General features: G+C 41.7%; 1 protein-coding gene across 2 annotated transcripts; it reads left to right on the top strand.

Annotated features, from left to right (window-relative positions):
* The first annotated feature begins 2058 nt into the window (after window positions 1-2058).
* On the top strand, window positions 2059-16164 carry armh3 (armadillo like helical domain containing 3). Of its 2 annotated transcripts, XM_029156208.2 has the most exons (26): window positions 2059-2208; window positions 3277-3386; window positions 3474-3530; window positions 3965-4111; window positions 4231-4338; window positions 4451-4543; window positions 4636-4710; window positions 4793-4879; window positions 5324-5380; window positions 5478-5521; window positions 6006-6066; window positions 6148-6194; window positions 6526-6601; window positions 6857-6950; window positions 8293-8394; window positions 8495-8553; window positions 8672-8737; window positions 9002-9071; window positions 9246-9306; window positions 9404-9492; window positions 10171-10253; window positions 10448-10574; window positions 10896-10971; window positions 12068-12146; window positions 14389-14505; window positions 15096-16164. In XM_029156208.2, the coding sequence occupies exons 2-26, from the start codon at window positions 3285-3287 to the stop codon at window positions 15186-15188; spliced, it is 2070 nt and encodes a 689-aa protein (XP_029012041.1). In that variant the 5' UTR covers window positions 2059-2208; window positions 3277-3284; the 3' UTR covers window positions 15189-16164. The 2 variants fall into 2 exon arrangements, with proteins under 2 accessions (XP_029012041.1, XP_055366339.1); XM_055510364.1 differs by lacking the exons at window positions 14389-14505; window positions 15096-16164 and adding an exon at window positions 12277-14382.
* Window positions 16165-17351: the final 1187 nt, after the last annotated feature.

The raw sequence follows: 17351 nt of genomic DNA, 5'->3' as shown, positions 1-17351 counted from the left end.
TTTGTCTGTGCACTGTGCCACATTGAAACAGTTCCTGTAAGGGCTGCCAGTGAATCTTCCAGCTGCCTGACACACTGAGTATCTGCAGAGGCCGAAGTTGAACTGTAACTGTCAGTAATTCCGCGCAAGAGTGAACAGATTTTGTCTGAATTCTGTAAAATTTCCATCTCCCAAAAACGGAAAGAGAGCAAATGTTAAATGTGTTGCGATTGTCTTCACTATGTAAATGTGAATGCTCATTACCTCCATCTCATAGTCATACTGCTTATTCATCAGATGAGACGCCTGATAATTAAGCTAATTATTGTACGGCAATTACAGCAGATGATGAGCTTCCAATAAGCTCCTTCTGTGTAGTCTATACGTAGGCAGAATCAAAAAAGACGTGCACTCACGTCAGCACTGGGAAGCAACTGCAATATAGTGAGATTAATTGAATATTGTACTTTTCCCCCAATCAGTCAGATATGGTTGCTTTGAACACTCACTCACTCACTCACTCACTCACTCACTCACTCACTCACTCACTCACTCACTCACTCACTCACTCACTCACACAGCTGCCTTCCGCTGTCTGTTTGCGAAGTGAAATTCTGTAGTGAAATGAAAAGGATCATATGGACTTAGTAATGTCGCTATGTGTTGATAGTCTTTCCTCTAAATTCCACTGCAGCGTTTGGGGAATAAATCTGGTGCTGGTTGTTCTGATGAGGCTTCACAGCTCTGTGAACATTTTCTATTTCCTCTTTGTCGTCTTACAGTAAGTCGTAAATGTTCTGGCGGATGTTATAAGATGTCTAAGGCCTCTCTCATGACTGAGGGCAGTACGGCTTTAATTCATATTTAATGCATCTACTACAGTAAGTTGAGTGTTTCCACAGTAGATACGTGTGTATGTATTCTCACAAAGTGTGTGTGTCTCCTTCTACCTGCCTGTTTGTGTGTAACTTAATGTTCTCACTCCTCGGCTGCGCTTCTTCCTCATTATGTTCTGATTTTCTTCCTCTCGTTTGGCCTCATCTCCCGCTCTGCGTAATGAAATGGTAAGAGCGGAGATTGTCTCATTTATTCACGAAATTGAGGCGCTCCGTGTAGTGTTTACCAGAAATATTGCACCCCTGATGGTAAAGTTAATTTACCAAGGAAGTCACGAGGTCAGAAAACACAAAAGCATTTGTTGCAACTGTTGCTCTAAATTGGAGGCATCAGGCAATTTATTACCAAGTGCAGAGAAACAAGCCTACACAGAAAGGTTAAGGCTCTTTTTTTGTCATTCAACAACAATCTATCATAGTTAAAAGACAATGACTGGTATTGGTTTTGCATTCTGCTGGCTTCCTTTGTGTGCTCTATAATGACTCATGTATAAAGAGCCTAAAATCCTACATTGACTCTATTTTTAAATGAAAACAAACATACTTTTAATTTAATGACGGTGTTTATTTCATTCTGGTACTTATATGTGGATGTGATCAGTCTTAACCAATCAAACTCTGGTTGGTTCAGGTTACAGCCTCAGCTGTAGCCGTAACCATCACACTGATGGTTTATTACCATCAGTTATTGAGACTAGCTCCTCTGCGGTGATGAGTCAGATAATAACCAGTGTTACTGCGAGCCCGCCGCTGTCAGACGTCCCTGGGCTTCTTTAGACCGCAGCCAAAGTATTTCCGCCGATGACGCCAACAATCTGATCACTCGCAGACTTGGATGAACGTAGGACTGCGCGTTGCTGGGATGAAGTGGCCTGACAGACGCAGACAAGGCAGAACGGTCGGCCTGGGGAGGGACTTAAAATGTAATTAGATTGAGAAAGTCTCGAATAAAACCAGTTGATACGTTGAGCATTCTCTTCTTCGTAATAATGAGATTCCAGACAAAGCGAATGCAGATGTTGGTTGTCCCACAGCTGCTTGTCCAAGACAACAACACATTTTAGTTTTTATCAATTATTTTTATGACACACATTATTGTAATGATCCTGCTCCTTCGTGCTGATATTCGCACTCGCACAACATGCATTTTGAACCTTTTCAAGGATGATTATATTTAATAAACATAAACATAAGAAACGTGTTGGAAGGGGAGGGCGCTAGGACCATGTAGACCCGCAGGAGTCTGGAATTAGCTGTATGCTAGCAGAGGCTAGTGCTGTCACAAGGATTCATGAACTACATTTACGACTTAGATTTTAATGCTTTAATTGAGGTAAGAAAGACAAAGGCGCACACTTTACTAACTACCTATACACTAACACAGTAATGTGAGTAATCTCACGCAAACGGCTAACATCTCTGATAGAGATATGTTAGGCATTAGCCATGTAGCTGTAGCGAAAGGAACCGTTGTACGACGTTGGGTAACTGACATTTAAGAAATTCATTAATAGTCGTCTTAGAAGAGGACAACAATTTATTAAAAAGCCACGTTGCTGTGTTTCGTAACGGGGCAGCTATATCCGGTTAGCTAGCGACAGACTGGTTGGTAAACTAACGCTAGCTTGCTAGCTACCGCTAGCTCTGACTAGCAGCCGATCCCATCTTTCCTGTCCTGTTAAATGAGTCGCAAGCGAAATTTAATCAGTAAACTAAACTGAACTAAACACGCCAACCGTCCATTAAGCGTTTCTGCTTATAAACGCACATAAGCACGAACGTTACTGCCTCCAGCGGGTGCCAATTCAGAAAGACGTGCTTAAGATCAGACCCTTATTTGCATTATTTTCATAACGTGTATCTTAAACGTGCAGTCGACTGGAACGTAGCGTCTGCAAACACGGTGTTGACCTTGTATCACTACATTTTGTCCCAAACAAACTGCGTAAGTGGTAAATCTAGGACAGCTTTAATGACTGTAGTGCAGACATGGCCTTCTGCTGCTGGAGGAGGCAACGACTATGAACATCAGCAATGACCTCATTGCAAGAAGATGGAACGTGAATGCAGCCAAACCTTCAGTTTTTCTGTTTCGTTGGCTTTTATATTGTTTTAATTTGTCTTAAATCTTCCTAAATCGTAATAATGAGCCACACTGATGTCCTTTCTGATGTATTTCTTTATAATGATAAAACAACAACGTCCAGATGCATCAACAACCCAATGTCCAAAACAATGGAAATATACAGATGTAATCCATCTAAACAGGTTTATGTTCTCACTAGTGGTGAATTTGTAATGTCTATTCAATTTTTTGGATCATTTTTATAGATTTCTTAAATACATTTTTAAGATTGCTGTTCTGGGCTTATCGTGCTTTATTTCTGCTCTCACTTCTCAGACTTAGTCATGTCTCAGGTGGATAAGAAGGCAGGGCTGCTGAGGAGGACATCATCCTCTAAAAAACCTTTGAAAGAGAAGGTGGTGCTGATGTATGATGAGATTTTTGCAGTGAGTATCACAATGGGAGAACGTCATTGGTGAAAGTGTTGTTGTGTATGTATTAATAGATGTCCCTGTCCCTGCTTCAATTTTTAGAAAGAAGACCCAGCAAAAAACAACCCCCGATTCTGGGACGAGCTCTTCCTCATGAAGGTAAAGAGAGGAAAAAGAAAATCTTATTAGAACTGTTTTCTGCACAACAGGAAATCTCTCATAGTACTGTGTGGGTGTGTGCATAGTGTCAGCGACGTTACCAGTAAAACTCAAGACATATAGAAACTTACTGCAGCTCAGTTCTAGAAAACAAAGCCCAAATATCTTAAATAAAATAAGGAAGTCGTGCTGCTGAACCAGTGGTTCACGAACTCACATGATACAGTAACACTACATTGTGAGAGGACAAGGAAGTAGACATAAGCACAAATCAGTTACATTCAAATCAAATGCACAGATTGTACAGCTTTGCCTTATAGTATTTCATCTTCACCAAGATGCCACTCATCTGATCCTAGTGGGGTTTCAATACATTATTTCTGTGTGGACTTCAAAATATATTTATTCTTTTGTAACCTTCACCTCTATCTCAGGTTAACCTGGAGTACTTGGAGTCCAAGTTGGAGAGTGTGGATGGTGAAGAGGTTCAGCGAATCCAGGACAACATCAACTCTCTGTTCCACCACTGTGTCCAGGCGCTGGGGGAGGAGCACCAGATCAAAGTGGTCAATGCCCTGCAGGTGAATACCGAGTTTTACCTTGGAACCACCTTAGCTGTGTTAAGACAAGACTGTGATTGTGGTGAAGTTGTCTTTGCTTGTCTCTTGTTGGTTGTTTAACCCCTTGACTCCCTTTCCAGACTCTCTGTGCACTTTTCCGAGGGGTCCACCAGAAGAACAAATCAGCGTCTGGCTTTGACATCATCAACATGCTCATGGGGTTTGACAAGGCAGAGCAGAGGATGAAGGTAAACAGGGAACCTTGTTAGGGGAAGAAACATTTGAACTGTATAAACCATCTTGGTAATAATGCGAGTGAGCGTGAGGTCACGTCATTTTTTGTCTATATGTTTCCTGCAGGATCTGATGGAGAGACTAGACAGCCTACTTTGTGGAGACGGCTCAGAGAGTCTGAAGAGCCTTTGTCTTAAACTGCTGCTTTGTCTGGTGACGGTGAGATAAAACACGTCAACGCAAATTCTAATTTGATGTTTATTGTACTGTTAAAAACACATTTAAATATGTGATGTAATGTATGTTTACAGGTCACAGACAATATTAGCCAGAACACTATCCTGGAATATGTTATGATCAACAGCATCTTTGAAGCAATTCTACAAGTAAGTGATGAGTTGAATCCCAGTCCTTTGTGATTTTAAACGTCATTTGTTTTGCATTATTTTCCTGTTCTCCTTTCCACAGATTCTATCAGACGTGTCCAGTAGAGGGCAGCATGGATATGATGCTGTGGTCCTCCTAGCCCTCCTGGTCAACTACAGGAAGTATGAGGTGTGTATGTACAGTAAAGTCTCGCTATACTGAAAGGTTTGTCCAGAAGCTCCAGTAATAAATCCTTCCTTTACTGTTTTCTTTCCTGCTGTGACTAAAACACAGATAATTGGTTAGATATGAATAATATTTTTTTAATTTGCTCCGTATGTGTATACAAACCGCTTGTCCACTTTGATAAAAGAGGAATTAACGTATTTCCTTCTCATCCAGTTAATTTCTGGAAGGATGAAGGTTTAGTGTGGGAGGGGCAAAGAGGAGGAGGGAGTTTCTGGGTTCGTGTTTGTACTATTCATAACCAAAATGGTAAATAGCAGTAAAATATTGTAAGGTTATAAACTTATTATTATTTTTTTATATAAAAATACTGCTTAAATGTAACAAACATATGTCCTTAAAGTTGCATCACTGAACAGATTCTAACCTCGGCTTTTTCTTTCTTAGTCTGTGAATCCGTACATTGTGAAGCTCTCCATTGTGGATGACGAGCCAACACTAGATGTAAGTCCCGCTTCTGACAGAATTGTGAAATGTAGGCGCTGGCCTATGAAGCAGATTCTCAAAGATTGGATTAAAACACTAAACCTTTTCTTCCCAGGGAATGGGAATGGTTGTTCACCAAGCTCTAACCGAGTATAACAGGTGAGAGCTAAAACTATCCCCGTGTCAGAAAAACATTTCTCATGATCCACTACAAGGTGTATTGAGGCCGATGGTCGGATCAGTTTGATAGCAGGGCTTCTATTTCTACTCTACTAAAAGAAATAGGCTCTTTATACGTCTAGTTATTTATATCTGACAGTTGTCGTTGGCAGTCGGTAATGTTTTTTAGATGAGGCAAGGTTTGCTGTTGGTGAAGGGAGTCTGAGGGCATAGACGGAGACATCAAAGTGATGGATGCTGACTCAGTGCGCTTCATTGTGTTTGTGTTTAAGCTGAACGCTCTGTAGACAAATTGCAGCAAGCATACGGGAATGTTAAGTAAACGTTTGTTAGGTTCCAAATGCCATGGAAATGTGGTCTATGTGGACCATTCTGTCTTTAAGTTGTTATTCTCTTCACTCTTGGGCTGCTTCCTCATTTTTGTCCATCTTGACCGTTTTTCCTCCTTTTGTTTACCGTGTAGGCAGTACAAAAACAAAGAGGAGGAGAACCAGGGTGGGTTCTTCTCAACGCTCACTAGTATGGTAGGATCCCATTCATCACGTGACGTTTTTAATATTCACTGATGGTCTGCGGCTTTTACACCTCTCTTGTGTCATCCACAGGTTGGCAACATGTTTATAGCAGACGCTGATGAAAAACTCTCTGTACAGTAAGTTAAGAGTTATCGAAATCTTTACATATTAGTCATAATGGTAATAGTATGTCATTGTTATGACACTGCTCCTGTATTTCCTCATATTCCTCAACATTGGAGTGGGTGATGTAGCTTGAACCAAAAATGTTAAATTCTTTGATGACATTGAAACATTTGATGACATGATGCAATGGAGGGGGAGAGTTAATAGACTTTAAAGACTAAAGATTTATTTTAGTTTGACTATGTCTGAGTGCAGCGCTTACATTTACTATTCTAGTGGTTTGGAGGTTTTGCTCCATAAATGAGCGAGCTCTCGTTAACCGCTATCACCTCTCATCTAAAGGACAAATGAAGCCATTCTGCTGGCTCTGTACGAGGCTGTGCACCTGAACCGCAACTTCATTACTGTATTGGCGCAGGTAATATATGGAGATTTTTTTTTCTTTACACCCACATGCTCACGTGTTCTTGCTGTGTTTGAAGAATTTGATAGATAATCTGAGAAGCACTGTTAGATCCTAACAGATATGCACTCCTAGTTTCTACCCATCCCCACCAAAAGACGTCCTGTTCTTTCCTTCCAGATCATGTCTGTGAAGCTGTCTGCCTACATTGTAGCACTGTTGCACTAATGCATTAATTGATGTGTAACATTGTGTTTAATCTTTTAATAGAGCCACCCTGAGATGGACATCGCGGCCACACCCACCACCCCTACTCCCACAACGCCTACAACACCACTTGGCACAACGCCGCCCTCTCTAGACAGTAAGCATATCGGAGGATTTTGCCGTTCTTGCCCTGCTCTAGCCAGGTTTTCTGACATCATCCCCATACACTTTCATGTTTATTCAAACAGACATGAACTAAGGAAACACCCATGTAGTGTAGTGCGTTTGTGTGGAACACCGGTTGTTTTCTGAAGGAAAGTTTTCTCAGCATCATCTACAGGAAATAGCAGTTTCACCTGTGTGGGAGATTGAGTTAGGTGGAAATATGTTTAACCTTATATAGTTACAGTAAGAGGTCAAATAGGTTGTAAACTCAGTCTCGATACTTTTAGAGTCAGTACTTTTATTATACCTTACATTGTAATTGTATCTGGAATCATAAGTTGGCTCAGTTTTGAAGACCGTTACAAACAAAATCAAACTGTTGACACGGTAAAAAATGATTATGACAGAATGAACATCTACATTATTGGATTATTTATGAGTTCTGCATCACGGTCCACGTTTAATTATGATAGTGTTTTGCATGCAATTTTAATTTTCCCACTAAAACATGGTAACTCACTCACACAGGCTTGAATAAAAACTCTCAGACATGCACATGCATGGCAAAGCATATGGTATTCTCTGCAGTATTCTCAAATATTGTACTGTATGTAGAAGTAATTGACAACTAATAGCTGCCGATTTACAACAAATTTCCTTTGTGGTTTAATACAGCTTAATAATCAGATTTTTGCGCTAACCCAAGCCTTACCAAGCTCATTTTGTAACTGAGTGCATGGCTGCCACTCCAGGTTTTGTGGTAAGTGAATGTTGTTAGCACATTCAAAAGGAGCTATTTTAGCATGCACATATTCTGTAACTATTAAAAGGTGCATGTTTCTAACTCTGGCCAACTTGGGCCCCATGGCTTCAAACCTAAGAGCCGTTCTCAACATGAAATATTAACCTTCGGCTCCAAATACAGATGAATATTTCACATGCAGAATGCATTTTGCCCTGTCATGGGAGCTTAGGTACTTAGAGGGCTGTTTGCACCCATGTGTTGCAATCATATTTTAGACTTGTACCTGTTCCCTCCACAGACTGTGGACCGTGTAATGGCTTTATTCTAACCCTGTCCTTTTCTGTTGGGGGCAAAAAAATCACAGATTGGTCCTTTCTCTATGTAACAAGCTGTATGTTTTAGCAAGCAGAGATTGCTGCTTGTCTGGACATCACAACAAACTGCAGTACTCCTACAGCTCCTCCTCACATTCAGACTGTAGAGTCTGAGTTAGGCATTAGAAAGCTTGTACACATTGAAGCGTAGTGATCTAATATAAGCTTAGGACATGAGGTGTTTCTGATTGGAGCTGTGTGTCACTGCTTTGTAGTGATGAGCAACCCAGAACTGCCCCTGGATCCCAACTTGCAGACAAGCAACCTCCTCATCATCTTCCTCAAGTACGCCTCCATAGTAATGCAGGACACTAAAGGTAAGCCTTTGTTTCTTTGTCCCCGACGCTCTGCATCCCAGAATTCTGTGTGATCGTATCCTCAGTGTCCGTCCTGTCCACGCTTTATTTTCCTTCACAGATGAGCACCGACTCAACAGTGCCAGACTGTGCCTAATCATCCTCACCTGCATAGCTGAGGTACGGTAGGAGAACTGCCACCCTGCTGAAAACCTTAACATCTGTTTACATTCTTCATCCATCTGACTGACTTTGGCTTATGTTTTTTTAAATATCCATCCACTCCCATGGAACATAGGACCAGTATGCTGATGCCTTTCTTCATGATGACAACATGAACTTTAGAGTCAATCTCCACAGAATGGTAAGTAAAGTATAAGCTAATGTCAGTTAATCAGCTCAGGGTCTTTGCAGTTGGTAGCTTTAATACACTAAAGCAAAATTACAGTGAGCCAGATATTTACAATAAGATGTCACAACATGTCACAACTGAATAGCATTGTGTTAGTACACAGCCCAGGTACTTACTTACTTCATACTGTAATTACACCTATTACATGTTTACCTCGTACTGGAATATTTCTTGTTGAAAGTCAGTAACGCACCCTGATGCTCCAATGTCTTTCAGCCTATGAGACACAGGAAAAAAACAGTGGACAAGAACATCCCCTCACGGCCTCTGGTGTGCGCTGTTTTAGGTATGAGGCATTTTTCTAACTGTCACTGTGAAGAAGGGTTTTGCTTAGTTAATAATTCTGATCTGGTTCACACCGTGTAACTTTGTCTACATAGAAATACATCAGTCCTCTTCATCTGTGACCTACTAACATCCATGTTTTCCTCCTTCTCCGTCTCTCCGCATGTTGGTGTAGATCTGATGGTGGAGTTTATTGTCACTCATATGATGAAGGACTTCCCCATGGATTTGTACTTGTGAGAGCACACGCAAATAAGACACACACACAATATCCGGGTGTTGTCTACTATAAAGCCCAGCCGCCACGGTTTAATGTGTGTGCTTCCTGTGCAGGCGCTGCGTGCAGATCATCCATAAGCTGCTGTGCTACCAGAAGAAGTGCCGAATTAGATTACACTACACCTGGAGAGAACTGTGGTCAGGTAATAACAGCACACGCATACCTTAAACCTGTGCTATTTTTGATTTACTGCGTGTCAACTCAGGACTTGACTAAGTAGTTACCGCTTTTGCGAAACAAAGCCAATTTCCTTGTGCTGTTGTTTTGGAAATGTATTGCATCATTGAGATCGGATAATGAGTCTCTGAAGAAAGCGCGATCAATCCTGGTGGCCTTGTTTTCAGCCTGGTCAATGCATAACAGCATAACATTTCAGCTTGTAATGGCCCCATCGCACTGTGTCTCATTAGAATACAGATTCCTCTAATCAGACCAATAATCAGCTTAATTCCCTGAATAACCCTGAGCCTCTCCTCCTGGCGGTGATAATGGCGTGCCACAAAATAAGACTGAAGAGGAAAAAAATGAGTCAAATTAAAGCAGTTGATGTGTTTATCTTCTTTGAGCGTATTGTTATCCCAGCTTCTGTTTGAGCTTTTAAAAGCTTTTTTCTTTCTTGCACATTTGTTTTTTTCCTCGGGGGTTTACTTTTGCTCAGTAAAGGCTTAGCAAATGACGAGATTTGGCGTTAAAAGGTTTCTTCCACTTCCATTTTTCCATGATCTGCTCTTAAAAGATTCACAGTGAGTCGTACGTCTCTGCTGATGCTTTTATTCTTTCAAGTTTCTCTATTAACGCGAGTGTGTTTCCCTATGCACAGCTCTCATCAACCTGCTGAAGTTCCTGCTGTCCAATGAGACCACACTGCTGGCCAAGCACAACATCTTTCAGCTGGCCTTGCTGGTAGGAAATGTACCCCCACAGTCAGTCAGACAGTCCTCACAGGAGATGAGAAAAGACTGTTTTTGCAGATGCTGGCACAGTTTTAACTCACCTTCCCATTTGAAGTCCTATTTAGCTTTCTGTGTTGTTGGACAGTTTCATTATGCTGATGCTGTTTTGATAAATTCACATTATATATCTGTCTCTTCATCCAGGTGGTGAATCTGTTCAACATGTTCATAACGTATGGTGACACGTTCCTTCCCACCTCTAACAGCTACGATGAGCTGTATTATGAAATTGTACGAATGCACCAGGTCTTTGACAACCTCTACTGTATGGGTATGTTATCACATTAGACCACATCTGATTTCTAAGGTGTTTTGACAATAACAAAATTAAAAGCATAGTCGTGGCAATAAGACAACGCCTCTATCACAGGCTACACATGCCCTCTTGAGATAACTATATAAACCAATAGAGAAGAAATTAAAGGAAGAATTATGACAAAAGAGCACAAGCACAATGAAAACTGTATTGTAATAATAATGATGTTGGGTTTCAGAATAACTAATGTGACAGTGGAGCTTTACCACAAATTCCTTTTGTAGTGAAAGTGATGAAGTTGCGCCGCTTAAACTTGTCACTTCTCGCACTGTCCAGTTTTGAGAGTTTCGACGAACACAGGCCAGTGGAAGGAGGCAGCCAGTAAAGTCACGCACGCCCTTGTCAATGTTCGGTAAAGACTCACACACGCACACACAAACTAAATTGCCCTGAAGGAATAGAGACATATAAGATTAAAGGAAATCTTTAAACCTTAAATGTGATAGAGGAAGGTCAAAATAAAGTGAATTTAGTATTTGGAACTGTAATTCAGTTCTTAGACCCAGATGTTTTCTGATCTCTGATACTTTTTAAGCCTCTATCCTCCTCTGCATGTCCCAGGGCCACAGACATAGTGCTCTCTAGCTCTCCCACGTAATCTTTCTTTCCTATGCCATCTACTATGAGGAAATGATCCTTTGAGCTCGTCCTGGCTTGGACACCCCCTCATGGTGCAAAGTTGAATGGTTTAAACAGGCGGTCCCAAGGGTGGGCATGCCGGCAAGGAGACAGTATTATTTGAAATGAATAAATGAACGTAGACAGGTCAACAAAGACAGACTGTAGAAATCAAGTCTAAGGAATTGCATCTGACTGCCATCATATTCCTCTGTGCTCTGGCTTCCCACATGGAAATGACAGCAGAAATACCAATAAGGAGAATAATCAGCATTTTCCTGCCACATAGTTTATTTGATATACGACTCTCATTCAGTACAGAAGAAGCAACATAAGCAATATGCATCACACATTATGGCTTATTGTATTAACTTATATTAGATCTAGTAGTTCATCCGCAAGAAATGAGAGTTACTGTTTGAAGATTTGAATGTAAAGTGCCCTAATGTGATCCAACGGTATGAAGCAGGGATGGGGATAGACTAGAAGTGAGCTCTGCTGTTAAACAGACCTTCAGTTCAGAAGTTTGCTTGTCAAATACCCTAAACCTTTAAGCCTTGACTCTTAATATGTTGTTATTTTGCTGAGTGGAGGGAAATTATCATGATTTAGCACCAACTTGTACACCTTTGTTTAATTTTAATTATCTTGGCATGTGAGAAGTTAAAATACACACAGGATCATGACTCTGTTTACTTGACTGGGCAGCTTATGTAACATTTTACTGAAACTCGGTTTTCCCAGAATGGATTAAACCAGCAGGCTTAGACTGTACAGACCCTGGTGTTTTGGCATTACATGACAGAAGTGCTTGTGCTTTTGTCTTTAAGGGCCATCATTAACCATTTCAACCCCAAGATTGAGTCCTATGCGGCTGTGAACCACATCTCCCAGCTGTCAGAGGAACAGGTAAACACAAAACACTATACATCTACAATACATCTGTACTACACCACAAACCCAGTCAGGCTGATCCCCAGGGAAATGTTGTCATTTTTGAAGTGAATCTGTGACGGTTTTAACATGTATTTATCCACAGTGGAAAGTCCCATGTCTCATGGGAAGCAGAGATCAAGGACTTGGATGTCAGGTTTTGTCATGAGACACAAGATCAGAGGTTGCGTTACTGAAAAGCATCCAGAAAGAAAAGCCTAAATAATTTAAACCTTCAGTAAATGTTTCTGCTTGATGATATAATTTGAAGTGATTCAATTCAAACCCTGCGTAATTGTCAAAGGAAGACCTGGAGTCTGGACTGACGAAGGCTGAACTAATGTGACTGCTGCAAGCTCCATTTAAGACTTTATCATTTGTGTCAAATTGGCGAGGATCAGAAACCCGCTGGAGGAGTCCTTTTCTTTACAAGCTGATAAGGGAGTGATGAATACGGTCATTATACTCCCAGTTACCGCTTCACTGTTATCTACTAGATTTATTCACAACAAAGAGGGGAGGTGAAATTTAGCTTTAGTGTCACTGAACTGACAGTTAAATGTTTTCTGCTTGAGCCATTAACACGACTTTAATTAGATCATATTTTTTGTGTGAATGGTTAATGGTTTATTCCAGTTAATTGTATTGTAATTTTTTGTCATTTAATTAGGAAATATATTGATAAAGCTGAGCTGAGCTAAACTAAACCATATCTCTCTCTGTTGTTAGATAGAACAAACAGAATCAAGCTCAAGCTTGTCTAAGCTGAGTGTGGTGGAATTTGAAAAAGGCAAAAAGTCTGAAGTAGGTATGTGTCTAATGGGCTCCGCGTTGGCGGGTAGCAGTTCTCCTGCAGGGAATTAGCTTCATGGCTCTAAAAGTATAAAAGTACTGGTCTTTTAAAACTTTCAGGGCTCTGAAAATGTGGGTCAGATGTTGATACAAAAAGCAAAAGATAATGGAATAAATGCAGCAAGAACAAAAAGCAAGTTCCATCTTCCCTCCGGCTGAACGAACAAACAAAAAGCAAAGGCATGTGTAAATTTTTAGAAAAAAAAAAGAAAAAAAGCTTTTGACGTCCCAGTGATGACTGTGTGTGTGTGTGCTTACACACATTAACCACCTCCTGTAGCTCCGTCCTCCTGGATCATCCTCATTCCCATCAGTGACACCAGGAGATGGATCGCCTCCAGGAAGACGATGCTGCCGTCCTCTGGCTCTCAGATGAAGGTTTGGGCCAAAAGCGCACGCAGCAGCCTTTGTGTCCGGACTCCAGGATGAATGCGACAACAGCCGTGCACTCTATCAACAATACAGTGTCTGCTTAGTGATGCAGGAGTTTTCCCGTAGTCGTGGCTTCTCACCTATTCATCATGGCTCTCGGTCTCTCTCTGTGCGTCCCGTTCGCCACCAGCGCGGGAAAACGGTCACACAACAGAGGTCACGTCTCCACAGGGGAGGGTGGCACAGAGCAGGGGATGAGTGGTTCACCAGCCTATCAGGTTGAAATGAAAACAACAGCACATAGATTCATTACTGAGAATAAACAGGAAGAATAATGGTTTTCCTCAATGCTCTGTTAATACATGGAAACTGACTGAGTGCACGTGTCTGCATAAATGCCTTACAGTCTCACATGTTAAGTTAACGTCTGTGTGTTTGTGAGGGTAAAAGCAGAATGTTTATAGAGCTTTTGCAGGAAAGTGGCTTGAGCGTCTCGCTGTGAGCGTGCCGAGCTTCACGCGGCGTCGCGGGGCCATTAGTACGAGCAGGAAAAGGTTCGGGTTAGGGGCTATTTCACGGCTGAGCAGGGAACAGCAGGGGTGGAACGGTGGAGAATCTCTGCATAATTACCTGTGATTTCAGCCACACTCTGATGCGAGGCGCTGCTCTAAGAGTGGCGTGCTCACTCGCTGTACACATTTATTGAGTTCACAGCGTGAATAAACTTGTGCTTTAGGTAGTGATGAACTTCCTGAAGTAGATTTTTTTATTGGTTTTAAACAAATATGTCAAAGGAACTAGAAATCGCAAAATAAAACGCTGAAAAGACATCACATTGCAGCTCACGTCTCCCAAGCTGACAGTAACAGCCATCTTCATGATCCCTCATCAGTATATTTGCATCAAAGTGTTAAACACTCCTTGATATTTGTCTTGACTATAAGATGCATTAACAGCAGATTGTTCTAATTGCTTTTTAATGTCATCCCTTTAGGTGCTGGAGGTGGTACGATCCAACTATGACACACTGACCCTCAAACTCCAGGATGGATTGGACCAGTTTGAGAGATACTCTGAGCAGCCCAAAGAAGCTGCGTTCTTCAAGGAGCTGGTAAGAAAAACAGCTGTGTGACCCATGTTGAGGCTTTGTTTGGTCTAATTCCCAGACTGACCCACATGGACTCCTTCTGTTGTCTACTATTGGCGTTGTGGTAGTCTGTTGACCCAATATTATCTAATAGTGACCTAGGATCTAATATTTTTCTCAGCTTGACTTCAGTTCTGTGCTGGAGTATGTTCTAGTTGATCAGATTGGTTTAGGCAACTAATTCTGGTCTTGGACCTGAAAAGCTCTGTGGCTGTGCCTCAGATCTGTAGCCTCGATGACAATGCATCGCTGCCTACATCATCAGTTGTGAGCAACTGAGCTTTACGTATTTAACATTGCGGCCCTTTATTTGAAGTCCAGTGATTTTGGTATCAAAGTACATTTCTGTGGGTTTACAGTGCGAGATAGATTAAATTAAATTAGTTTCTTACGTGTGTGTGTGTGTGTGTGTGTGTGTGTGTGTGTGTGTGTGTGTGTGTGTGTGTGTGTGTGTGTGTGTGTGTGTGTGTGTGTGTGTGTGTGTGTGTGTGTGTGTGTGTGTGTGTGTGTGTGTGTGTGTGTGTGTGTGTGTGTGTGTGTGTGTGTGTTTCCAGGTGCGTTCCATCAGCCTGAACGTGAGGAAGAACGTATCTCTGAACACGCTGAGCCAGGACCTCCTGCTCAAGGAGTTCTCCACCATCTCCTGAGGCGCAGACGCAGCCTGCTCCTCCCCGCAGACGACGTGCGCATACATACACATTCTATGTGGACGTGGACTCACACATTAACACAAACAAACAGTGCAATTCTGGATTGTTGACACCACGAATCGTGTTAGTTTCCCATGGTCTGTCTGCTGTAGACCGAACAGTGGGAAACCCACAGGGACAGACGCTCTCGCAGGCTGGCCACCTTAGGGGACGACCTGGAGACTCTCTGAACCTCCTTCCTTTGTGGTTGTTTGTGTGTTGTACTGGCTCCTTGTGTGCAGCCTGCAGTATTGGCTGGACTGTTAACTGACTCCTGAAAGCATTTTGCATTTAAGACCGTAGGCGAGTGTTTTTTTTAACCCAGATCTTCATCTCCACCGTTTTCTGCCATTGATGATGTTGTGTGTGGCTTCGGGCATCAGACTGACCCCCCTCTGTGACATATGATTGATCTCTGCAGTAGTTTCTCTGGAACGTATGGTCTTTCCATTCAAACACTGGTGTTAGTGACCCTCAACCTTTCCCAATCTTACTGTAGATTCTCCTAAATTAGAGCATTGACACTTTCTTTGCAGCTGAATGTTTCTTGTGCAAACTGAACAAATGTATTTTCTATCGACAGGTCTGTGAAGCGTTGGAACCTTTGCGTAAATGCAGTACAGATGATTTGAAACGATTTTAAACCTGATTATGTTTCACTGACGCGTGTCACAGAGGTCTTCTCTGATCTGAAGGTGTTGAAGTGAGCAGTTAGTTTAGAAGAGTTCACTGTACAGTAACAGTAGCTCATCTGTTCTGTGTAAAGAAAAAAAGAACCATTCATTCATTTATCCTCGCTCATCCACAACCTTTGAGTTCATTTTTTTTCTTTTAGAACAGGAAGAAAGTCTGAATTATGCAATTTCTCCTAATGTAGGGTCTTGGTTTCCTTTCCTGTTGGTTTTGTAAATAAAGCTGGTTTCCTACTACTCTCCTTAAGCCACTGAACTATTCATGAAATATAAAGAAGAACACAGCCTGTGCTGTGAAGATGCCAGAGAAACTTTCTTTCCCTTTCAGGTCCGTCAGCTTGTCTTCACACAGACCCACTGCTGACATGTTGCAGTGTGATGCATTAGGTGTCAGTGGGGGTTGGATTCCTTATCCCTGCTCTGCAGATGTGAAGAATGGCTGATCATTCTGTGACTATCGTCTTCGATAACTGATGTTTTTGACTCACATTGTTTCCCTCAGTCCCCTGTTGAGCGCGAGTGAGCTGTGACTTACGACTCACTCAAATGAATTACACACACTAAGCTCTTTCTGTGAAGTGTAGACGATCCACATTTTTTCATTTTGCAGGTGTCAGACAAATTTATATATCCACAGCCACCGGACATTAGTATTAAGGTTATTTTTAGCCCTGTGGGCACATAACCAGCTGTAAACGTTGTGGTGAAGCTTCTTTATTCTGGGATGTCCTCCAGGGTGGTCTCTGCTCACATGGACAATGGAAGGTGGTGCATAAGTGGGCGTGATGTCCTGCCGTCATCACAGGTTTCCTGGTTCCTTGCAGGACAAACGTTACGCCTCGTTCTCACCAGCTGCCCATCCATAAAACCTAGAAATATGCTTCCGTATCAGCCTGACTCTTTCAATAATGCAATTTTTTTTGTTGACTATGTCTTTGACTCCAGATCCTTTTCTTTCCAGCCTACACTATTTGCTGCTGCGATAGATGTGTGTTAATGATTGTTGACGTCACACACCTTGAACATAGTCCTGTCATATTCTATCCAAGGATATCAGTAAGCAGCAATAATGGTTCCCATGGTTACCCATTTGGTAACCATGTACACAGTGACGTCATCAATAACGTTATTACCAAAAACAGGTCTATTAATAGGAGACACAAGAGTAGGTTTATTGTAGGTGTTTTCTGAGTTAAGGTGTTTGTCCTGACTTCATATTAAAATCAATAAATGAACTCAAGAAGAACAGGGACATAAATGCAAACCGTCAATATCAACTGAAGGCTGTTGAATAAAGTGATGGGACGTGAGATCACTCTGAGGAACAGGAGGCTACGCTGTATAAATATAGTATAACACAGCTGAGAAGTAAAAGGAGGAAGAAATGAAGAGGAACGTGTTAAAGCTGAGAGACCACAAAAACGGTCAT

Source organism: Betta splendens, chromosome 1, assembly GCF_900634795.4.
Source record: "Betta splendens chromosome 1, fBetSpl5.4, whole genome shotgun sequence".
Taxonomy (NCBI): domain Eukaryota; kingdom Metazoa; phylum Chordata; class Actinopteri; order Anabantiformes; family Osphronemidae; genus Betta; species Betta splendens.
The sequence above is the reverse complement of the archived record's forward strand: the minus strand, read 5'-3'. Positions and strand labels throughout refer to the sequence as shown.